Raw genomic sequence first — 16,457 nt, forward strand, 5'->3', positions numbered from 1 at the left:
CAGTTGTCTTTAAATGCAGAATTCAAAGAGTTGTTTGTTCATTTGTTCACTTTAAAGTTTTATAAGCAACTTAGAAGCCACAGATCTGTAAAATGAAGTCTTGCTGGTGATTGTAATTAATAAGTGTCTTCCACAACCTCTGAGTCGATGGTGAGTGTCTCATATTTAAAGACTTTTAAAGAATGGCTCGTAAAAAAAAATCTGCAGTGAACAGAAAGTTAAACTGATTTGTCCACCAAAATCAACAATTGGTTTATTACTTTTTTAAAGCCGAAAAGTCAAATCTTTGCTGCTTTTAATTACAAAACTGTTTAATAAAATAGCTTTAGTTAGTTTAGTTCAAACTAAACTTTAGTTTAGATGATGAGTCATCAGAATGAAGAAATTATTTCGTTGTTTCGTTTATGTATTAAAGGTGAAACTGTTCTGTGTTGTTTATCTTGTCTGATTAATTGCTCCATAAAAAACCTCTGGACTCCATCCATCACTGATTAGCAGTGGTTGTGTTGCGTTGCTGCTACATGTGTTCGTCTGTTTCAGGATGAAGCTCTACGCCAGCAGTAAAGAGGCCCTGGAGACGAAGCTGTTCTCTCGGTTCGTCCTGGTCATGAACGAGAAGAAGGCAAAGATCCGCAGTCTGCAGGAAACGGTCACAAACCTGCAGGAAACGAGGTGTGCAGCTCGTATTAACCGGGTTTAACTGGTTTACAGGAGTAGACTCAGCATGCTGAGACTGAAACTTATTGAAGCAGAGCCACACAGACATTTTCTGTTGAGTAACAACCAGGAAGAACATGTTGTTGCTGCTCAATAAATGGCACTTTTTTGGCTGCAGACATCTCCGAGTCACCAGCTTTGTTTGAAAGTTTGAGCATCATTTTTAAACTCTTTATATTAAAAATGTGTTCTGTCTTGGTTTATGTTGCAGGAGTTCTGACAGACAGAACAACAATAATCCAGGGAAGTCAGAACAAAGAGCAGGTCGGGACAACGAGGTCGATGTGTATGGTGGCAGCACTGATGACGAGCCAGAGGAAGAGCAGCCGACTCCAGCTTCTAATATACCGTCACGAGGTGAAACATTTAACAGTTCTCCTGAACATACAGGAAGAAGAATGGTTCAAATGAATGAATCCTCCTCTGAAATGTAGAAATTTTTTCACAACTTTGAAAGTATTTACAATAGCAGGCTATTTCTAACTATAGCAGCTCTTATGTGATGAGTTTTAATGTAAAACTGATCAGACTTCTGCTAAAATGTGATAGCAAGATTTTCATAAACAGCTGCAAAGACACAAACATGCACTGTGAGACTGAAATGACATCAAATGAATAAAAATAACCACATACACCCACACACATAATTACCACGAGAAACAAAACAACCACAGAACAACCATGTGATCACAAATGAAATGCAACAATCAACAAAGAGACATAACAACAAAAAAAGTAAAATGGCTGCAAAAACACAGAAAAAAAACTAATCCCAGAATGACCAAAAATGACCCAAAGCAAAACAAAATGGACACGAAACAACCAGAAAAGATGAATAATAAAAGAAAAAGAATCGGTGTCCACACAATTACTTCAAACTAAAATAAAACAATAAAAATATTGTGATTTCACCATAAAAAAACAAGACAAACGATAGACCCAATGTAGAGCTTCAACAAGACAAAATATGACCTCGAGGAGACCAAACAGATGCAAAACAGCCACCAAACAACAACAGATGTACACAAAAGACCACAAAAATGAATAGCGAAGGTGCATGGCACATCGGAGGTGCTGGGCTCAGTGATGTTCTGGGGGAACAAGACACGACATGACATTATAGCATGCACTTTCATCCATTGTAAAAAATTAAAAAAAGGTGTTTCAGAATGCGGTAGTGGTGGCTGTGTGTATACTTGTGATAATAGGTAGCGAAATGACGCACACGTCACTCAAAAGGAACTTCTCTATGGTTAACCAACTACATTGCTTGTAAATACTCGAGTTACAATTTCAAAAACGACAACTCTTTCGCAGCACCTTCACATGCATTGACCGATTATTCCATGTAAATAGCGACTTTTCCCATGTGCGTTTATTGCAGAAAACAACTACACATTGCCACCATGTTAAACTCACACAATACACCAGTTATCACAACCTAAAACGGTTAAAACAGTTAAATTATGGCAAAAAAATAGAGCTACTTATATTTGTGTGGTGCTTTCTTTGCTTCCGCCATTTTTAAAATGACTCGTGTTCTCCCGGTAGTCGCGTTGTTCTCTGGGAAATATTTCATACCCCTTCGAACTGAGTCTGCCTGGCCGAAGCCCTCCGTTTGAAGGGCTACAAAGCCCTTCCCCTTACCCCTACCCCTCGGTCTTAAGGTGAATTGGGACACCCCTACCCCTACACGTGAACGCGCAAAACGGAGGGGAAGGGGTAAGGGGTAGGGCCAAGGGGTGAAATGGGATTGGGCCTAAAACAACTTCCAAGACACACGTTATGACCATAAAGAGACACAAACTGTCTACAAAATATACACAAAACAACTTGGGGACAAAAGAAATAAAACCACAGTGAGACACGAATGACCACAAATTAAATACATGAGACAGAACCACGAAAACCAGAAATCACAAGGGAAACCAAATAATGACCTCAGACACGATCATATACAGAAATAAACAACATAAACCGTTACAAACCAACAACAAACAGCTATTAAAAAGAAATAAACACACAAGTAATATGATAAATAATGACGTGATAGGTTGACGAAATGTTAGCTGCAGAGGGAGTTGTCCATGTTTAATCACTTAAACTGGCAGAAAGTTACAGGTTACAGGTGCTCTGCATTTGCTGACTGATGGAAAACACCTGTTGAGACGTCAGTTTTGAACAGGATTTCACAGGAAAATGTGACAGATTTAGTGAAGCATAACTGTAAATATGATATTTCTGAGAGCCGTTGCCATGGGAGCTGAGTGTGTTTTGCACCATCATTGAGACGCTGTGATTTCATACCCATAAACTCATGACATCTTTGCAGAGTTATGTCATGCAGAGTAATGGGCCTCCGTGAACCAACATCCCAAAACACCTTTAACTACAAACAGCCTTTAATGTTGGCAGTACACTTCATCAGCCTCCAGACGTTCCCTCCCATTCAACCGATGAAGTCCGAGTGCAGGGTACAATTGCCATTTAATAAGACAACGGTTGCTATGCAGAGGACGCTGGCGTTGTTTGTTCGCCGCTTCTCTGTCTGGAAATCTCGTGTGTTTGTACTTTCTGCCGGCCTATTTGCAGACTTCTCGACCGTTACAGTTTCTACTGGTTCTATAGCTTTCACGGTCTGTTTTGGTCACATTTTTCTATCACCTGATTGCAACTTTGATGGAGAGAAACGCTACCGGTCTCTCACCTGTATCCATCAAAATCTGGAGTGGTCTGCCAATATAGAAGCAGTGTACAGGAGGGGCCAGAGCCATCTCTTTTTCCTGAGACGGCTCAGGTCCTTCAATGTCTGTAGTGATATGATATGCATGTTTTATCACACTATCATTGAGAGTGCACTGTTCTATGCTGTTGTTTGCTGGGGGAGTTGCACGATAAACAAAAACTGTAGGCGCCTGGACAAACTGGTAAAAAAGGTCAGTTCTGTTGTAGACAGAAGGCTGGACCCTCTCAGTGCTGTGGTGGAGCAACGGATGAGGAGGAAATTGTATTCTGTTTTGGAGAACAATAAACATCCTCTCCACAGCATCCTGGCAGGACAGAGGAGCAGCTGTAGTGAGAGGCTCATCTCTCTGCGCTGCAGGACTGAGAGGTTCAGAAGGTCCTTTGTTCCCACAGCCATAAGGCTTTTTAACAGTGACTGCTGAGTTCTTCTCAAATTGATTGATTGATTTTTTTTTTTTTTTTTTTTTGATTGCTTTATTTATTTAGTCATTTATTATTATTATTAGTTAGTAGTAGTATATTTATTAGAATTGGTATTATTATTGTTGTTGTTAATATAAAATCATTGTAAATATTTATCATTTTTTTTGAGCTACTTGACTAATTGGAATTTCCCCCATTGGGGGATGAAAAAAGTATTTTTCTATTCTATTCTATTCTATTTTATTCTATCACCCTCCTACACTTGCTACTGTAGCATCTGTAGTATCTCCTGCTAGCTCCTGATAGCCTCAGGACTCCCGGGACTTACTCTTGGCACAGCTTCGTCGCCTGCCACCGGGGTGGCCATTTCTGCTTTCTCTCCCTGCAATTTCCCCTGCCAGCTCGAGTCCATTCGCCCGTCCTCCCGGGATCTTTCCGTCCCACATCCACACCGGGCTGACATTCTCGTCTCTTCACAAGAACTGCCGGGCTAGCAGGCCGGTGGCCCCTCTCGTCATCATTGGACTACTGTTTGCCTGCTGTTGTTATACTGTGGAGTGTTCCGTGGATACTCCTGGGGTACACGTCACCTTTCCTTCCACAGACACCCGGCTCCTGGTCACAAACTAGCACTAGATCCATCCTAGTGCTCCACACCTGGATCATGCCTCCGCTGTACTCCACCTCCGACCTCCACTCGCTCCACAACCATCTGCTCCCGGACTGCATCGACATCCTCAGAGAAATTGGTCTACTTTGCCGTCCTCCACACAGAGTCTCTGGTCAGATATTCAACTACAACTTTTCAACTCCTGACTCTATCCCATCCATCTGGTCCTGCTCATGCACCGCAACTTCCTCTTTATGTCATCACAACAAACGACATGTGCACCTATCAAATCTCCGCCCCCCTTCCTCAGTCATCACAACCTAACATGAAGCAACGTCACCTGAAAATGCCTTTGCTCAACATCTGCTCACTCAACAATAAAAGTCTAATTCTGAATGAATTCATAACTGACAATAACCTGCATTTCCTCTGTATTACTGAAACCTAGCAAAAACCTCTGAACTACTTTTCTCTCAATCAGACCAAACCCACCGTATTCACTTATATGGAAAAGGAGGTGTTGCAGCATTTTACAGAAAGGACATTAAAACAGCCACCATCTCCATCACTGCTGCTTGCTCCTTCGAACATCTCACTTTCAAACTCTCTGGTCCCACTCCTTCGGTCAATGCCATCATCTACCGCCCTCCCAAACCAAACCCCTCCTTTCTCTCTGACTTTTCTGACTTCCTCACCCAGTTATCTGCCATCTCACCTTCCGTTCTTCTTCTGGGAGATTTTAACATTCACATCGACACTGAGTGCAAATCTGCCACTGAATTCCTGAAACTGCTACACTGCTTCAACTTCACTCAACATGTCAACTTTCCCACCCACAGCAGTGGTCACATCCTGGATCTGGTCTTGCTCCACTGGTCTAAACCATACATCACCTTTCCAGCTTCAACCTCAACATCTCCGACCACCTGGCAAACATCATGGACATTGACGTCCCCATTCCCACCGCGGGAAGGATAAACGGACAATATCTTTCAGAAACCTCAAAACCATCTCCCCTTCAGTTCTTTCTGCCTCTCTTGCAAGTAAAATATCTGCCTCCCCCCTCTGCTAACTGGCAATCCCTCTGACCTCACCAAATTCTACAACAAAACAGTTTCCTCCTGTCTCAATCAGCTGGCCCCCGTCAAAACTAAAACTGTCTCATTCACCCACTCTTCCCCCTGGTACACTCCTGAACTACACAAAATTAAATCACGAAAACGACAGCTTGAAAGACTTCACAAGAAAACTGGTTTAACTGTCCACCTACAAGCCTATACAGATTACCTTCAGCAGTGCAAGGATACCCTCAATAATGCCCGGTCCACCTACTACTCTCACCTCATACACTCTGGCTCCACCAACCCCAAGGCTCTGTTTTCTACATTAAATAAACTCCTCAAGCCCAGCGACAATAACTCCAACTCATTCACCACTGATAAATGCAACTCCTTTCTCACATTCTTCCAAACCTGGACCTAAAAAAAAACCTGGACTCAACCCTGTCATCATGTCGAACTTTCGGCCCATCTCCAATCTCCCCTTTATGTCTAAAATACTGGAGCCTACTATCGCCACACAACTCAAAGCAAACCTCTGCTCAAATGACCTGTTCGAACCATTTCTTTCCGTTCCCAACACGGCACTGAAACAGCCCTCCTAAAAGTCACCAATGACATCCTCCTCTCCGCAGACTCCGGCCACCTCACCATCCTCATCCTTGTGGACCTCACTGTAGTTTTCAACACCATCAACCACACCATTGTTCTCTCCCGCCTTGAGTCCTCCCTCAGCATCAATGGCACTGCACTCTCCTGGCTCAAATCATACCTCACATTCCGATAGATAGATAAATTATTGATTTGTGAAGGGATAGATGGATATTAGAATGAACGGTTTTCTTTCTTTCTTTCTTTCTTTCTTTCCTTCTTTCTTTCTTCTTCTTCTTTGCTTTCTTGTTGTATTCTATCTTTTTCTTCTTTCTCTCCCCCCGTCAGTGACATCCAGCAGAATGTGTGTGAGACAAACCTTACAGTGTAAATTTTCCCTCATGTTCACTGCCTCGTATTGCTCACTATTTTAAACACAGACTCATTCTTGCCTCAGAGTCTTCCACTCCAAGCCCATTGGACGACAGCCTGCGTGACATCACAGACGTGGCCCCGTGTCGCAAGCGGCGCTTTCAGCAGGTCAGGGCCCAGGATCCCACCGTGAAAAGACCAAACCCAGAGACTTCACAGGGGAAAAGGTACGAGTGTTTGTGTTGCTGCAGTTTTTTTTTTGTTTTTTTTGGCTTTTTTATGAGTAAAAAGTAGTTCTTCCTAGACATCATGTCTGTGGAGCGATTTGCTGCCTCTGCAGCCTGTAAACTGCTAACTTTTCCTTCAACGTGTCGGGGTGTGACAGCTAAAACTGTCTCAGTCTGTTTAAACGCACTTTACTGTCAGAGTTAGAACACCTCCCTCCATTATTGTGAAACTAAAAGGAAATGGACTTTTTAATTTGCTGGGTCTTCTCCGCTGTTAGAACACTTTCTTTTTCAGCTTTTTTCTTTGTCCCACCTTTTAGTGACCTGTTGCTGCCGTTAAATTCAAGATGAGCCAATATTTTTCATGAAATGGTAAAATGTTTCACTTATTGTGAAAGAAATATTACTTCGTGAGATTTACACATAGTATAATTGTTGTTTTATTCACATTCTTTTACGCAGCATCCCAACCTTTTTTTAACTGGAGTTAATAATAATCTGTTTGCACTTCTCAGAATTTGGCCCCGGTCAGCCCACTGAACAAATAATTAATTAGGAATGGTGTGTTATTATAAAATACACAAAATATCCATCCATCTATTAATCTATTAATCCAGTCCAGGATAACAGGGGCTTGAGCCTATCCCATCCTTCATTGGGGCACACCCTCGACGGGTTGCCAGTTCATGAGAAGGCCACATGGAGACAAACAACCGTGCACACCAGTTGCACACACGACTTGTGTTTATTGTGTTGGACAAATAGTGTCTAATTTCTGTTGAAATGTCACCAGAAGTTCCCCGCTAGCACAAGCACACCATCATATTGTCCTTAATGTGCCTCTACCTATTAGTGCTGTTAATGTGAACTAATATTCTGAGTCACATCAAAGTCCAACCAGAATAAAAGCAGCTCATTTTATCAGACCGTGTTGTATCTGTAAAATCAGAGACTGCTGGTTAAGATGTCACGTTAACTGCTGTTATTCTGAGTCACTGTTTTGTCTGATAACAGACAATAAAACAGGAAATAAGAGGCTTTATTAGGATTTCAGCTGCATTAAATTACAGTTTATGAAAGCAGAGAGTAGGAGAGAAGCTAACAGATGTTGACACACCTGGATGTTCGCTAGAAAGCTAGCTGCTGTTCTATAGTCCTGTTATCAATATCAGGAGGAGGAATACTTGGAGATAAATGTTTTTTGTTCATATATTTAATTGTAGTGTCAGCAAAATTTATTTGATTTTGTTCCTTGAAGATGCAGTTGAATAATTTGTAACCAATGATTGGTTTGTTTTTTCACTTTTGAACAGTTGTTATTGCTCTTTATTGAGGAAAAATGATTTCTTATCCGATTGCTGGATGGAGTAATTGATAGAATACTCGAATTACCTAAATAATCATTCAGTGCGAACCTGCTGCATCGCTGATGTTTTGATCAGAGCGTTCTCATTTAAAAAAGAGTCTTAATTAATCCTAATTAATCTTTTACAGTCAAGTCTGAGGAAAATGTAGATCCATGTTTGGGAAATTCTGACATTTTCATTGAATTACATAAACTTGGTAGAGCAGGGAATATGAAAATCATCCATAAATTAGTTTTAAGTCACAGAATGATCTTATTACATCACTCAGATGAAAAAGAAGCTCCTGCTGAGGAGAAAAGTGTAAAAACCTAACGTCTGTTCAGACCACGGAGGAAATCCCAGCTGAGCCCCTCCAGGGTCTCATCACATTTACTGCCTTCTTCTGAGAAGGAATATCAGATTCAGCTCTGGGAATTTACAGGTGATAAAATAGCACTGTTGTCCAGCAGGTTTATGATCTCTGCTGCTGGGCTTCAACTCCTTCAAGATTCGCTTTCTTCTATCCGTTCGTTCTCTCTTAGCGCACAAACACATGCTGGCATGGCTTTGGGAAGGCCAGCTGGTGATGAGCAGAGGAGGAAGGACCCTCCCCTCTCTGGGCTTTATGTGAACACATAGCTCCACTAATGAGGCCGGAAAACATCAGTGATATCCCATCGTGGCTGCTGGACACGAGTTGCTGCCATTTTCTTCAACCTGTGTCTCCACACAGTGTGTTAGCTCCCAATATTCCCACTCCAATGACTTCACGTGCTGAGTGGAGTTTTGATGAGCATCTCATAACTATTATTATCATCACTTTTACTAATATTGTCTTTCACAAATATAAATTAGTAAAGTGCAGCCAGAAATTATGCTTAATTTGCCTTTACTTTTAAGCTCTAACCAGATCTTTTATTACTTTATATGAAAATATTATTTTTATATCAGCATTTCTATTAAGCAAACATTTATTTTATGCATACCCCTTTTCTTTTTGGGATAAGGAGTCATGATCATCTAACCATCGAAAATGGGCCTTGAAGCCCAAATTAAAGCTCTCTGTAAAACCAATGAGCAAAGGGGGATCTTACCCCTGCAAAACAGAGGGGTAGGACTAAGAGGAGGAAATAAAAATGGGCCTAAATTCACAATCTTAATACTCGTCTGCATCAGTAAGTGCATTAGAATGATTGGATGGAAACCAACTGATGCCAAGACTTAGAAAATCAGTCAATATTTATTGATATCCATCATTTCAATTAACTCTTTTTTTCTGTGAACCAAAACCAATGAAGCTTTGATATTGATTCAGTTATTTTCTGCTTTATTCATGTTCGCTTCTCCACAGATATCATGAAATATTTAGCTCTTTTCTTTCCTCAGTCATGGTAACTTCTGCTCCTGCTGAACCGGTAATCCCATTTGACCTCTTTGCTTCCATTTGCTTGCCCAATAATGTGAGTTATTGCTGGCTGATAGGCTTTATCAGTAGATGACTTTTCCCTTCCTCCATCATATCAGACCCTATTTTTTCCACCTCTTTTATCAATGGCAGCCAAATTTCTTACTAAAGAAGTTTCAGAAACTGGAATAGTTCTAACTGTCTTGAAAGGTTGAAAAGCCCGAACATTAATCTTAAAATGTAAAAGGTGACTCAGACCAAGGAAATCTCCAACATGGATGGGAGCTTCTCTGTGTGAGCAAGCTGAAGGTGTGTTTTCCATAAACTGGGTGAACAAACACATTAATTTTTTCCTTGATATTAGTGAATCCCTTTCTTCTCCAGGCTTAAACCAGTGTAGCAGGGGATTTATAAAGGAGGTCTTAGACATGAACTGTGAGGCCAAAGTCAATCACTGGTCTCAAAGAGAAAATTATGCAACCTTCCTCTGTTTCTATGGTCTCTGTGTCCACCCATGAACTCACACCATCACACAGCTCTGAAACTCTGTTGCTGCTCATCCAAAACCTCACAATGTCACTGCTCTTGTGCTTGAACCCCATTTACCAGCTTTTTTTTGGACATGTCCATTTGAAAAATATTCCAAAGACGTGTCTCAATCTGACATTGTTTCTGTAGCAGTCGTCCAACCTCTTCCAACAGAGAGTGAATACACTTCATCCAGGCTTCTCCTGGCGCCAGCGACTCTAAACTGTGCCGCATGCAGATGGCCGTAAGTGTTGCAATCCATTCCCAGCTGCTGGGCATATTACCAGCTCTGACTGCAACAACATAAGGCAGCAGTGAGCTGATGAGCAGCCGCTGCTGGCTGCATGAGGAGGCTGTAAATACAGGGGGTCTTCAGGGCTGTTGGCAATCCTACAACCAGCCATTGTTGTTCCATCGCTTCTCAATCTTTTAATCTCCCTCTGTTAACTCCATGAGAAGAGAATAAAATGAAGGCCACATAAACACGAGAGCACGAGTAACACAAAGTATTATTATAACGCTTTTTTGCACGTCTGCCCTGTAATTCTGCCCTAATCATTACATAGAATGTACAGTAATTTTGATAGTGTGTAGTGTGATAGGAGACCCTCCACCATACTGTACCCAACCCTAACTTGTTGACATGTTATGTGAACGGCATAAGATGGCGCAGCAGAAGCTTAAAATGCGAAAAAATTACGAATGAAAAGTGCTAAAAGTGGCGTGATAGTGAGAAGATGTTGGACAGGGGCAACAAAAGGCTGGAAAAGTAGAGGGTACTAAAAAGAAACAGCTGGAGGAATATGTGGCAACTAATTAGTTTAATAAGCAACAAGTGAGTAATATGATTGGGTATAAAAAGAGCACCTCGGAGAGGCAGAGTCTCTCAGAGGTAAAGATGGACAGAGGTTTATCTCTCTATCATGCAAAAAGAAGCCATATGTGAACATGATCCAGAAAAACTGCTGTCTCCTCTGGACCAAAGCTCATTTAAAATGGACTAAGACAAAGAGGCAAAACTATTCTGTGGTCAGATGGATTAGAACCTGATGCTGCATCCTCCAGACTAAAGAGGACAGGGACAATTCATCTTGTTATCAGCTCTCAGTTTAAAGCCTGCATCTGTGTGATTTCGGTCACTTAGGATGCATTTTGACATCAGATGACGCCACGTGAATCAACCTTATGAAAAGAATAAGAACCATAAAGAGAAGAGAATTCAGGACGGGTGAAGGTCTTCAGAGTGATGTTGAAGTTTTTCTCCTCTACAGGTAATTTGAATAAAGATGCAGTATGTTGCTGGATAGTGGATGGACATCTTCACCTCTAAATGTCAGGGACTGTTACTTTGAGGACCTCCAGGCTGCTTTAGAACATGGTCAACTGTTTAAAGCATACAACTTTAATGGATTTTGGTTGGTGATTGTTGATTAAATTGATCAGTTAACTGATTTATGCTTTCACCTTGTTAATAAGGTTGTCAAGACAGTCTTAACTTTTTTTTAGAGAAATGGACTTTAAATTGAAAGACTGCAAGATGAGCACAACAGCAGCTTTGATGGTGTTTGTAAGTGTGTTTTTAAAACTGAGCTCGACCAGTTTAATTTCTTCTGATCTTGAAATTCTTCTTTCTAACTTGTTTTGCTTCCTTTTAACATGTCGTTAAGGTTCGAGTGTTTGTGTACTGAGGACTGTTCCCATGAAAGGAAACTAACAGAAAGTTTCAGTCAAACACTGGCTGTCCTTCACACATGGACTGGTTCTGTAAACGATCAAACATGGCTCCCAGCCATTGCATATAATCACTACAAGACACGGCACTGCCACAGTCTCACTGTGGGCTACCTCTTGCTTTAAACTCCACTAAGCACAGTTTTATAGTCTGTCGTAGGAGTTGAGTCTCTGTGACACAACAGCTGTGAAATATACCACAAGAATATAGTTGAATTTATGTGAGTATGTGCTCTGCTTATGAGCTGTTGGACATTTCCATGTAATGTCACATGGGTTGTGAATCACTGCATTCAACTGATGACTCCCACTGCAGCGGGACGGTTCAGAGCTCTGGTTTCTGTGAGTGATCTGCTGGAAGAGTTTCATCACAAATGAGCTGCAAATTTTATCTGGACTTCTGGGAAATTAGCAAAAGAAGACTGCAATATCCGCTGTTGTTTCGTCAAGATGAACAACATTTGGTTGATTCATAAAGTGACGTCTAAAACTCCTGATCCAGTCCTCATTTCTTTCAGACTTTCCTGTAATCTTTAAAGTGGTCCTGATCAATAGTTCTCCAGGCTTTCTGAAGGTCTTTCAGTTTTTCTTTGGACATTTCTGCTTTTTAACTCACTTTCAGTCCAGTCCTTGTACCTGACCATTTTCAGAGGAATGTGTTTTTTCTTTGTTATGGCACTTAACTCTGACCTATGAATCATTCAAGCAGAAAAAAGGCTCCTAACTCAAGGGATGAACCAGTGTTGTGTTTACACATAACAGACAACTTAGCAAAGAAGCCATTTTAAATTGGATCTTTAGGCACTTTGTTACTTGCAGCCTGTCACAAAGACACATAATTTGTTCCCATTTCTTTAGTTGCGTCTATGAAAAACACCAAAGATCACACAGTTTGACAGACAGAAAAAGGTATTTTTGCAGCAACAAGGTGATTCCAAAGAGCTATTAGCTGGAAACTTGGCATATCTCAGCATGGTGTGCAGTGTGTCCTTAAAACATTTGAGGAAACTGGACAAGTGGAGGACAAAAGAAGAAGTGTCAGGTCTAAAGTGTCCGGACTATCTACAGCAGATGAACAGTATCTGAAAGTGATGTCCTTAAGAAAGAGGAAAAAAATCCAGCAAAGACCTGACACAGGACCTGAGAGATGCATCTGGACCTTCAGTTGATCCATCTACTGTTGGCCCAAACCTCATCAGAAATGGTTTCCATGGAAGAATAAAACTGATTTCACTTAATTCAATTTAACTGAACTGAACAGAATTAAAACCATCTCTCTGAGGACTCCTGCGAACCCGCCACCTGAGCTCAACCTCACCTCTCGGGATCGATACCACACTTGAGTCCCTGGTGGTCCTCTGTGGGAGTGCCCAACAGCTCCCCTCTTCACTCAAACACGTCTCCTGTTTACTCTTAACTGGTTCCAGCAGTGCTCGTCATCCAGTTGGGAATGATTTCAACAAGCTCAGGACTTCTCGCTCCTTTCCTTCCTCACTCCAGCTTTTCTTCTCCCTCATGTTCAGCTTTCCATCATCACGGAGAAAGTCCATTTGTAATCATGTGCTCTGGTTTCCATATTCTGTGGTTTTTCTAAAAAAAGAGCAGCTCATGATGGCTCATGGGAGGCCTTCATGTCATGCTGTTTATAGATTCAAGTGAAGGTGCTGAATGTTGGATGATTAAAAACAGGACAAAGACAGTTTGACCTGATGAGGCTTATTTTTTTTCCTGTTCCATAACCGCTTTTGTCTTTATTGCCCGGTCTGCGTCATCAATTGGTGAAAACAAGTCACCTGTTTGGATTCTGACTGGTTCAGAAATAGTAAACCTGTCCAAATCAGGAAGTTTGCAGGAGAAAACAGGATCCGAAGGAAGTTTCAAAGTCCCTGCTCAGGGGGTTGTTCTCTCTTAAAATACAGGAACTTTCAGGGCTGGGCCTGCTGCAGTGGATGTTGTTGATATGGATTTTAGGATCCTTTCCTGCTGTTAATTTATATGAATCAGAAATGCGCTACGCTGCAGAAGAAATCCTCTTGAGGGATGGATGAGCTGTTGAAAAAGTTAAAGCTTTGTTTTGCTTTCAAACAAAGGAAGAGATGCAGCTGGTTTTGGCACATTCAGGAATGACCAAGTAAAATTGATGTTTTTTGGTGTGTCAGCTGGCTGATTTATTCAGTCTTTACAAAGCTTTGATGCACAGGCAACAAAAGGCTGGAGGAACCTTTCAGTCCCTGAAACTAAAGGTTACAAGTGAAGAGGCTGAAAGGTTTTAGCACCGAACTACTCGTTGTTTTCATCTGACCGACCTGTGTTAAAGCAACAGCTTTTAGTTTCTAAAATTAAAGTTATTCAGCTTCCTGCTAACAGAAGGTGTTAAAGAAAAAGGTGGAGTGCTCCCTCTGGATCACAGATGAATCTCTGCCTCAGGTGGAAGAGTTTCAGTATCACTGGATCTTGTTCTCAGTGATGGTGAGTTGGAGTTGGAGATGGAGAGACGGATTGGGGCTTCGTCAGTAGTAATGAGTGCGTTGCTCCGGTCCGTTGTGGTGAAGAGGGAGCTGAGCCGGAAGGAGAAGCTTTCAGTTTACTGCTCAATCTTTATTCCAACCCTCACCTGTGGTCGCAGATCTGGGTAGTGACCCAAAGAATGAGGTCATGGATACAAGCGGCTGAAATGAGTTTCCTTCAGAGGGGGGCGGGGCTCAGCCTTAGAGATCGGGGGAGGAGCTCCACCATTCGGAGGGAGCTCGGAATAGAGCCACTGCTCATCCACATAGAAAGAAGTCAGTTGAGGTGGTTCATCTGGTTGGGATACCTCCTGGGAGGAGGCCCCGGGGCAGAACCAGAACTCACTGGAGGGATTCTATATATATATATCCCATCTGACCTGGGAACACCTCGGGATCCCCCAGAAGGAGCTGGAGAGTGTTGCTGGGAGAGGGATGTCTGGGTTCCCGACCTTTGATAAGAGGAAGATGGATGGATGCGGCAGTAAAGATGGAAAGCAAACAACTAAATGTCACACACAATCTCCTCTCATTTTTCATCATTTCTTCAAAACGAGCAACATTTTTTATGACACATTGATGAGGAGTGAAGAAACTGAAGATTAACTAATAATCGCGAGACCGGCTCTGTTTAACATTACTGAAAAACACAAAGACACTCGTTTGTTTAATTTTTACTGTTTTTTCTTATCTAATAACATGCGTACCTCCGTTCCCTTCTTCACTGGAGAGTTACGGTGTGGATTATCTGTGTTACCTGGTTAAACGTGGTCTTAGTCAAGTGTTCAAGTGTTATTTTCTGATGGCAGGACGCTTTTAATCGCTACTGATTCTTGACATCTGGTTCATTAAACCTCTTGTTAAATGCTCATTTTCTCCTCTTTAACTGTTGCTTCAACAATAAACTTATAAATGCAGAGAAGGCTAGCTTCTTCCCTCTTGTTTCTTGTCTCAGCAACAAGCTAACAGCTGTTGGACATCTACAGAATCAGTAGCACCGGGTCAGTAATCTATCTGAATGACCCAGTAATCAGATACCAAAAAAGATACCTGAACTGAATGCAGTGTGAGTCTGTATGGAGGACAGAACAAAACCTCATCTGAGATTGGACGTTATTGACCGATGTCAGAGGGGAGTCGCACCTCCCGAGAGAGATTTCAGTCCAACTCTTGGAAGGAAGGCTTATTTAAAAAGCCAAACATTTGAAAACTTTTTAATAAAAACTGGAGCTTGTACAGAGAAATCACCTTCAGAGCTGTATAGATCCTCCACAGGAGGGCTTCTTGTCTCTTTTTTGTTAACTCATCCCTCTCCTCAGCCAGAGTCCAGGGGCCTCATGTACAAAGGGTGCGTACGCACAAAATAGTGGCGTACGTACTTTTTCACGTCAACGATCAGATGTATCAAGAACGAAATGACCGTGGAAATGTGCGGTGCCTCACGGCAGCTTCAGGGCTGGCGTACGCACTTTTCTCCAGCTGTTGATTCTTTGGCGACACCTAAGGTGATGTTGGGAAACTGTTATAATAAATAAATGTGAAAACAATTAGTCCTCAGACAGTGATGTGCACATTTGAGATAAATGAACAATTAATACTGATAAACAATTAATACACCCATTTCTCTCCATTTACACGAGTGGATATAAAAGCAGCGCAAAGTGGTGCAATGCATACCATTAAAAATAATGGCTGCTTTAGCAGTATTAGAAGACTTAGCAAATGGTGCAATTCGAAGAGAGCGTGTGTTCACTACAACAGAGAGGATTAGCTGGCATATAATGGCCGTTTTGAGGGAAATCCTCCTGAACTGTGCGCAGAGCTGCGGCCGGCGTTGGAGCGCAACACAGCGAGGAGCCATGCACTGCCTGTGCTCACAGGTGATGTGCACACTGGGGTTCCTATAGCAACCGGGGCATTCCACAGGTGATGTGCACACTGGGGTTCCAACCGGAGCATTCCAGGGGCAGCTGGCCAACCGATTGGGACTGTGCCAGTCTACCCTGAGCCGAGCCATGCCAGCCGTGTGGGACAGAATTATCCGCATCTCAGCCACGTATATCAAATTCCCAACAGGCCAACATTTGAAGCGAGAGCCGGTTTTGTAATCGAAGCTATCGACTGCGCACACATTGCTATAAAAGCGCAATAACCTGATGAATTTGTATGTTAACAGGGAACATTTTCATTCATCATA

The 16,457-nt window shown here is 42.0% G+C and overlaps 1 protein-coding gene across 3 annotated transcripts in view; it reads left to right on the forward strand.

Moving 5' to 3' along the window:
- xrcc4 (X-ray repair complementing defective repair in Chinese hamster cells 4) overlaps nt 1-16,457 on the forward strand; it is a 44,450-nt gene that overhangs the window by 23,432 nt on the left and 4,561 nt on the right. For 2 of the 3 annotated variants that reach the window (XM_075456024.1, XM_075456023.1), the window contains 3 exons: nt 541-672; nt 929-1,074; nt 6,602-6,743. In XM_075456024.1, coding sequence (XP_075312139.1) covers nt 541-672; nt 929-1,074; nt 6,602-6,743 — 420 coding nt within the window. Of the gene's footprint in view, nt 1-540; nt 673-928; nt 1,075-6,584; nt 6,744-16,457 lie in introns of all 3 variants that reach the window. The other variant, XM_075456025.1, reaches the window with a different exon arrangement.

This window comes from Odontesthes bonariensis, chromosome 22, assembly GCF_027942865.1.
Source record: "Odontesthes bonariensis isolate fOdoBon6 chromosome 22, fOdoBon6.hap1, whole genome shotgun sequence".
Classification (NCBI taxonomy): domain Eukaryota; kingdom Metazoa; phylum Chordata; class Actinopteri; order Atheriniformes; family Atherinopsidae; genus Odontesthes; species Odontesthes bonariensis.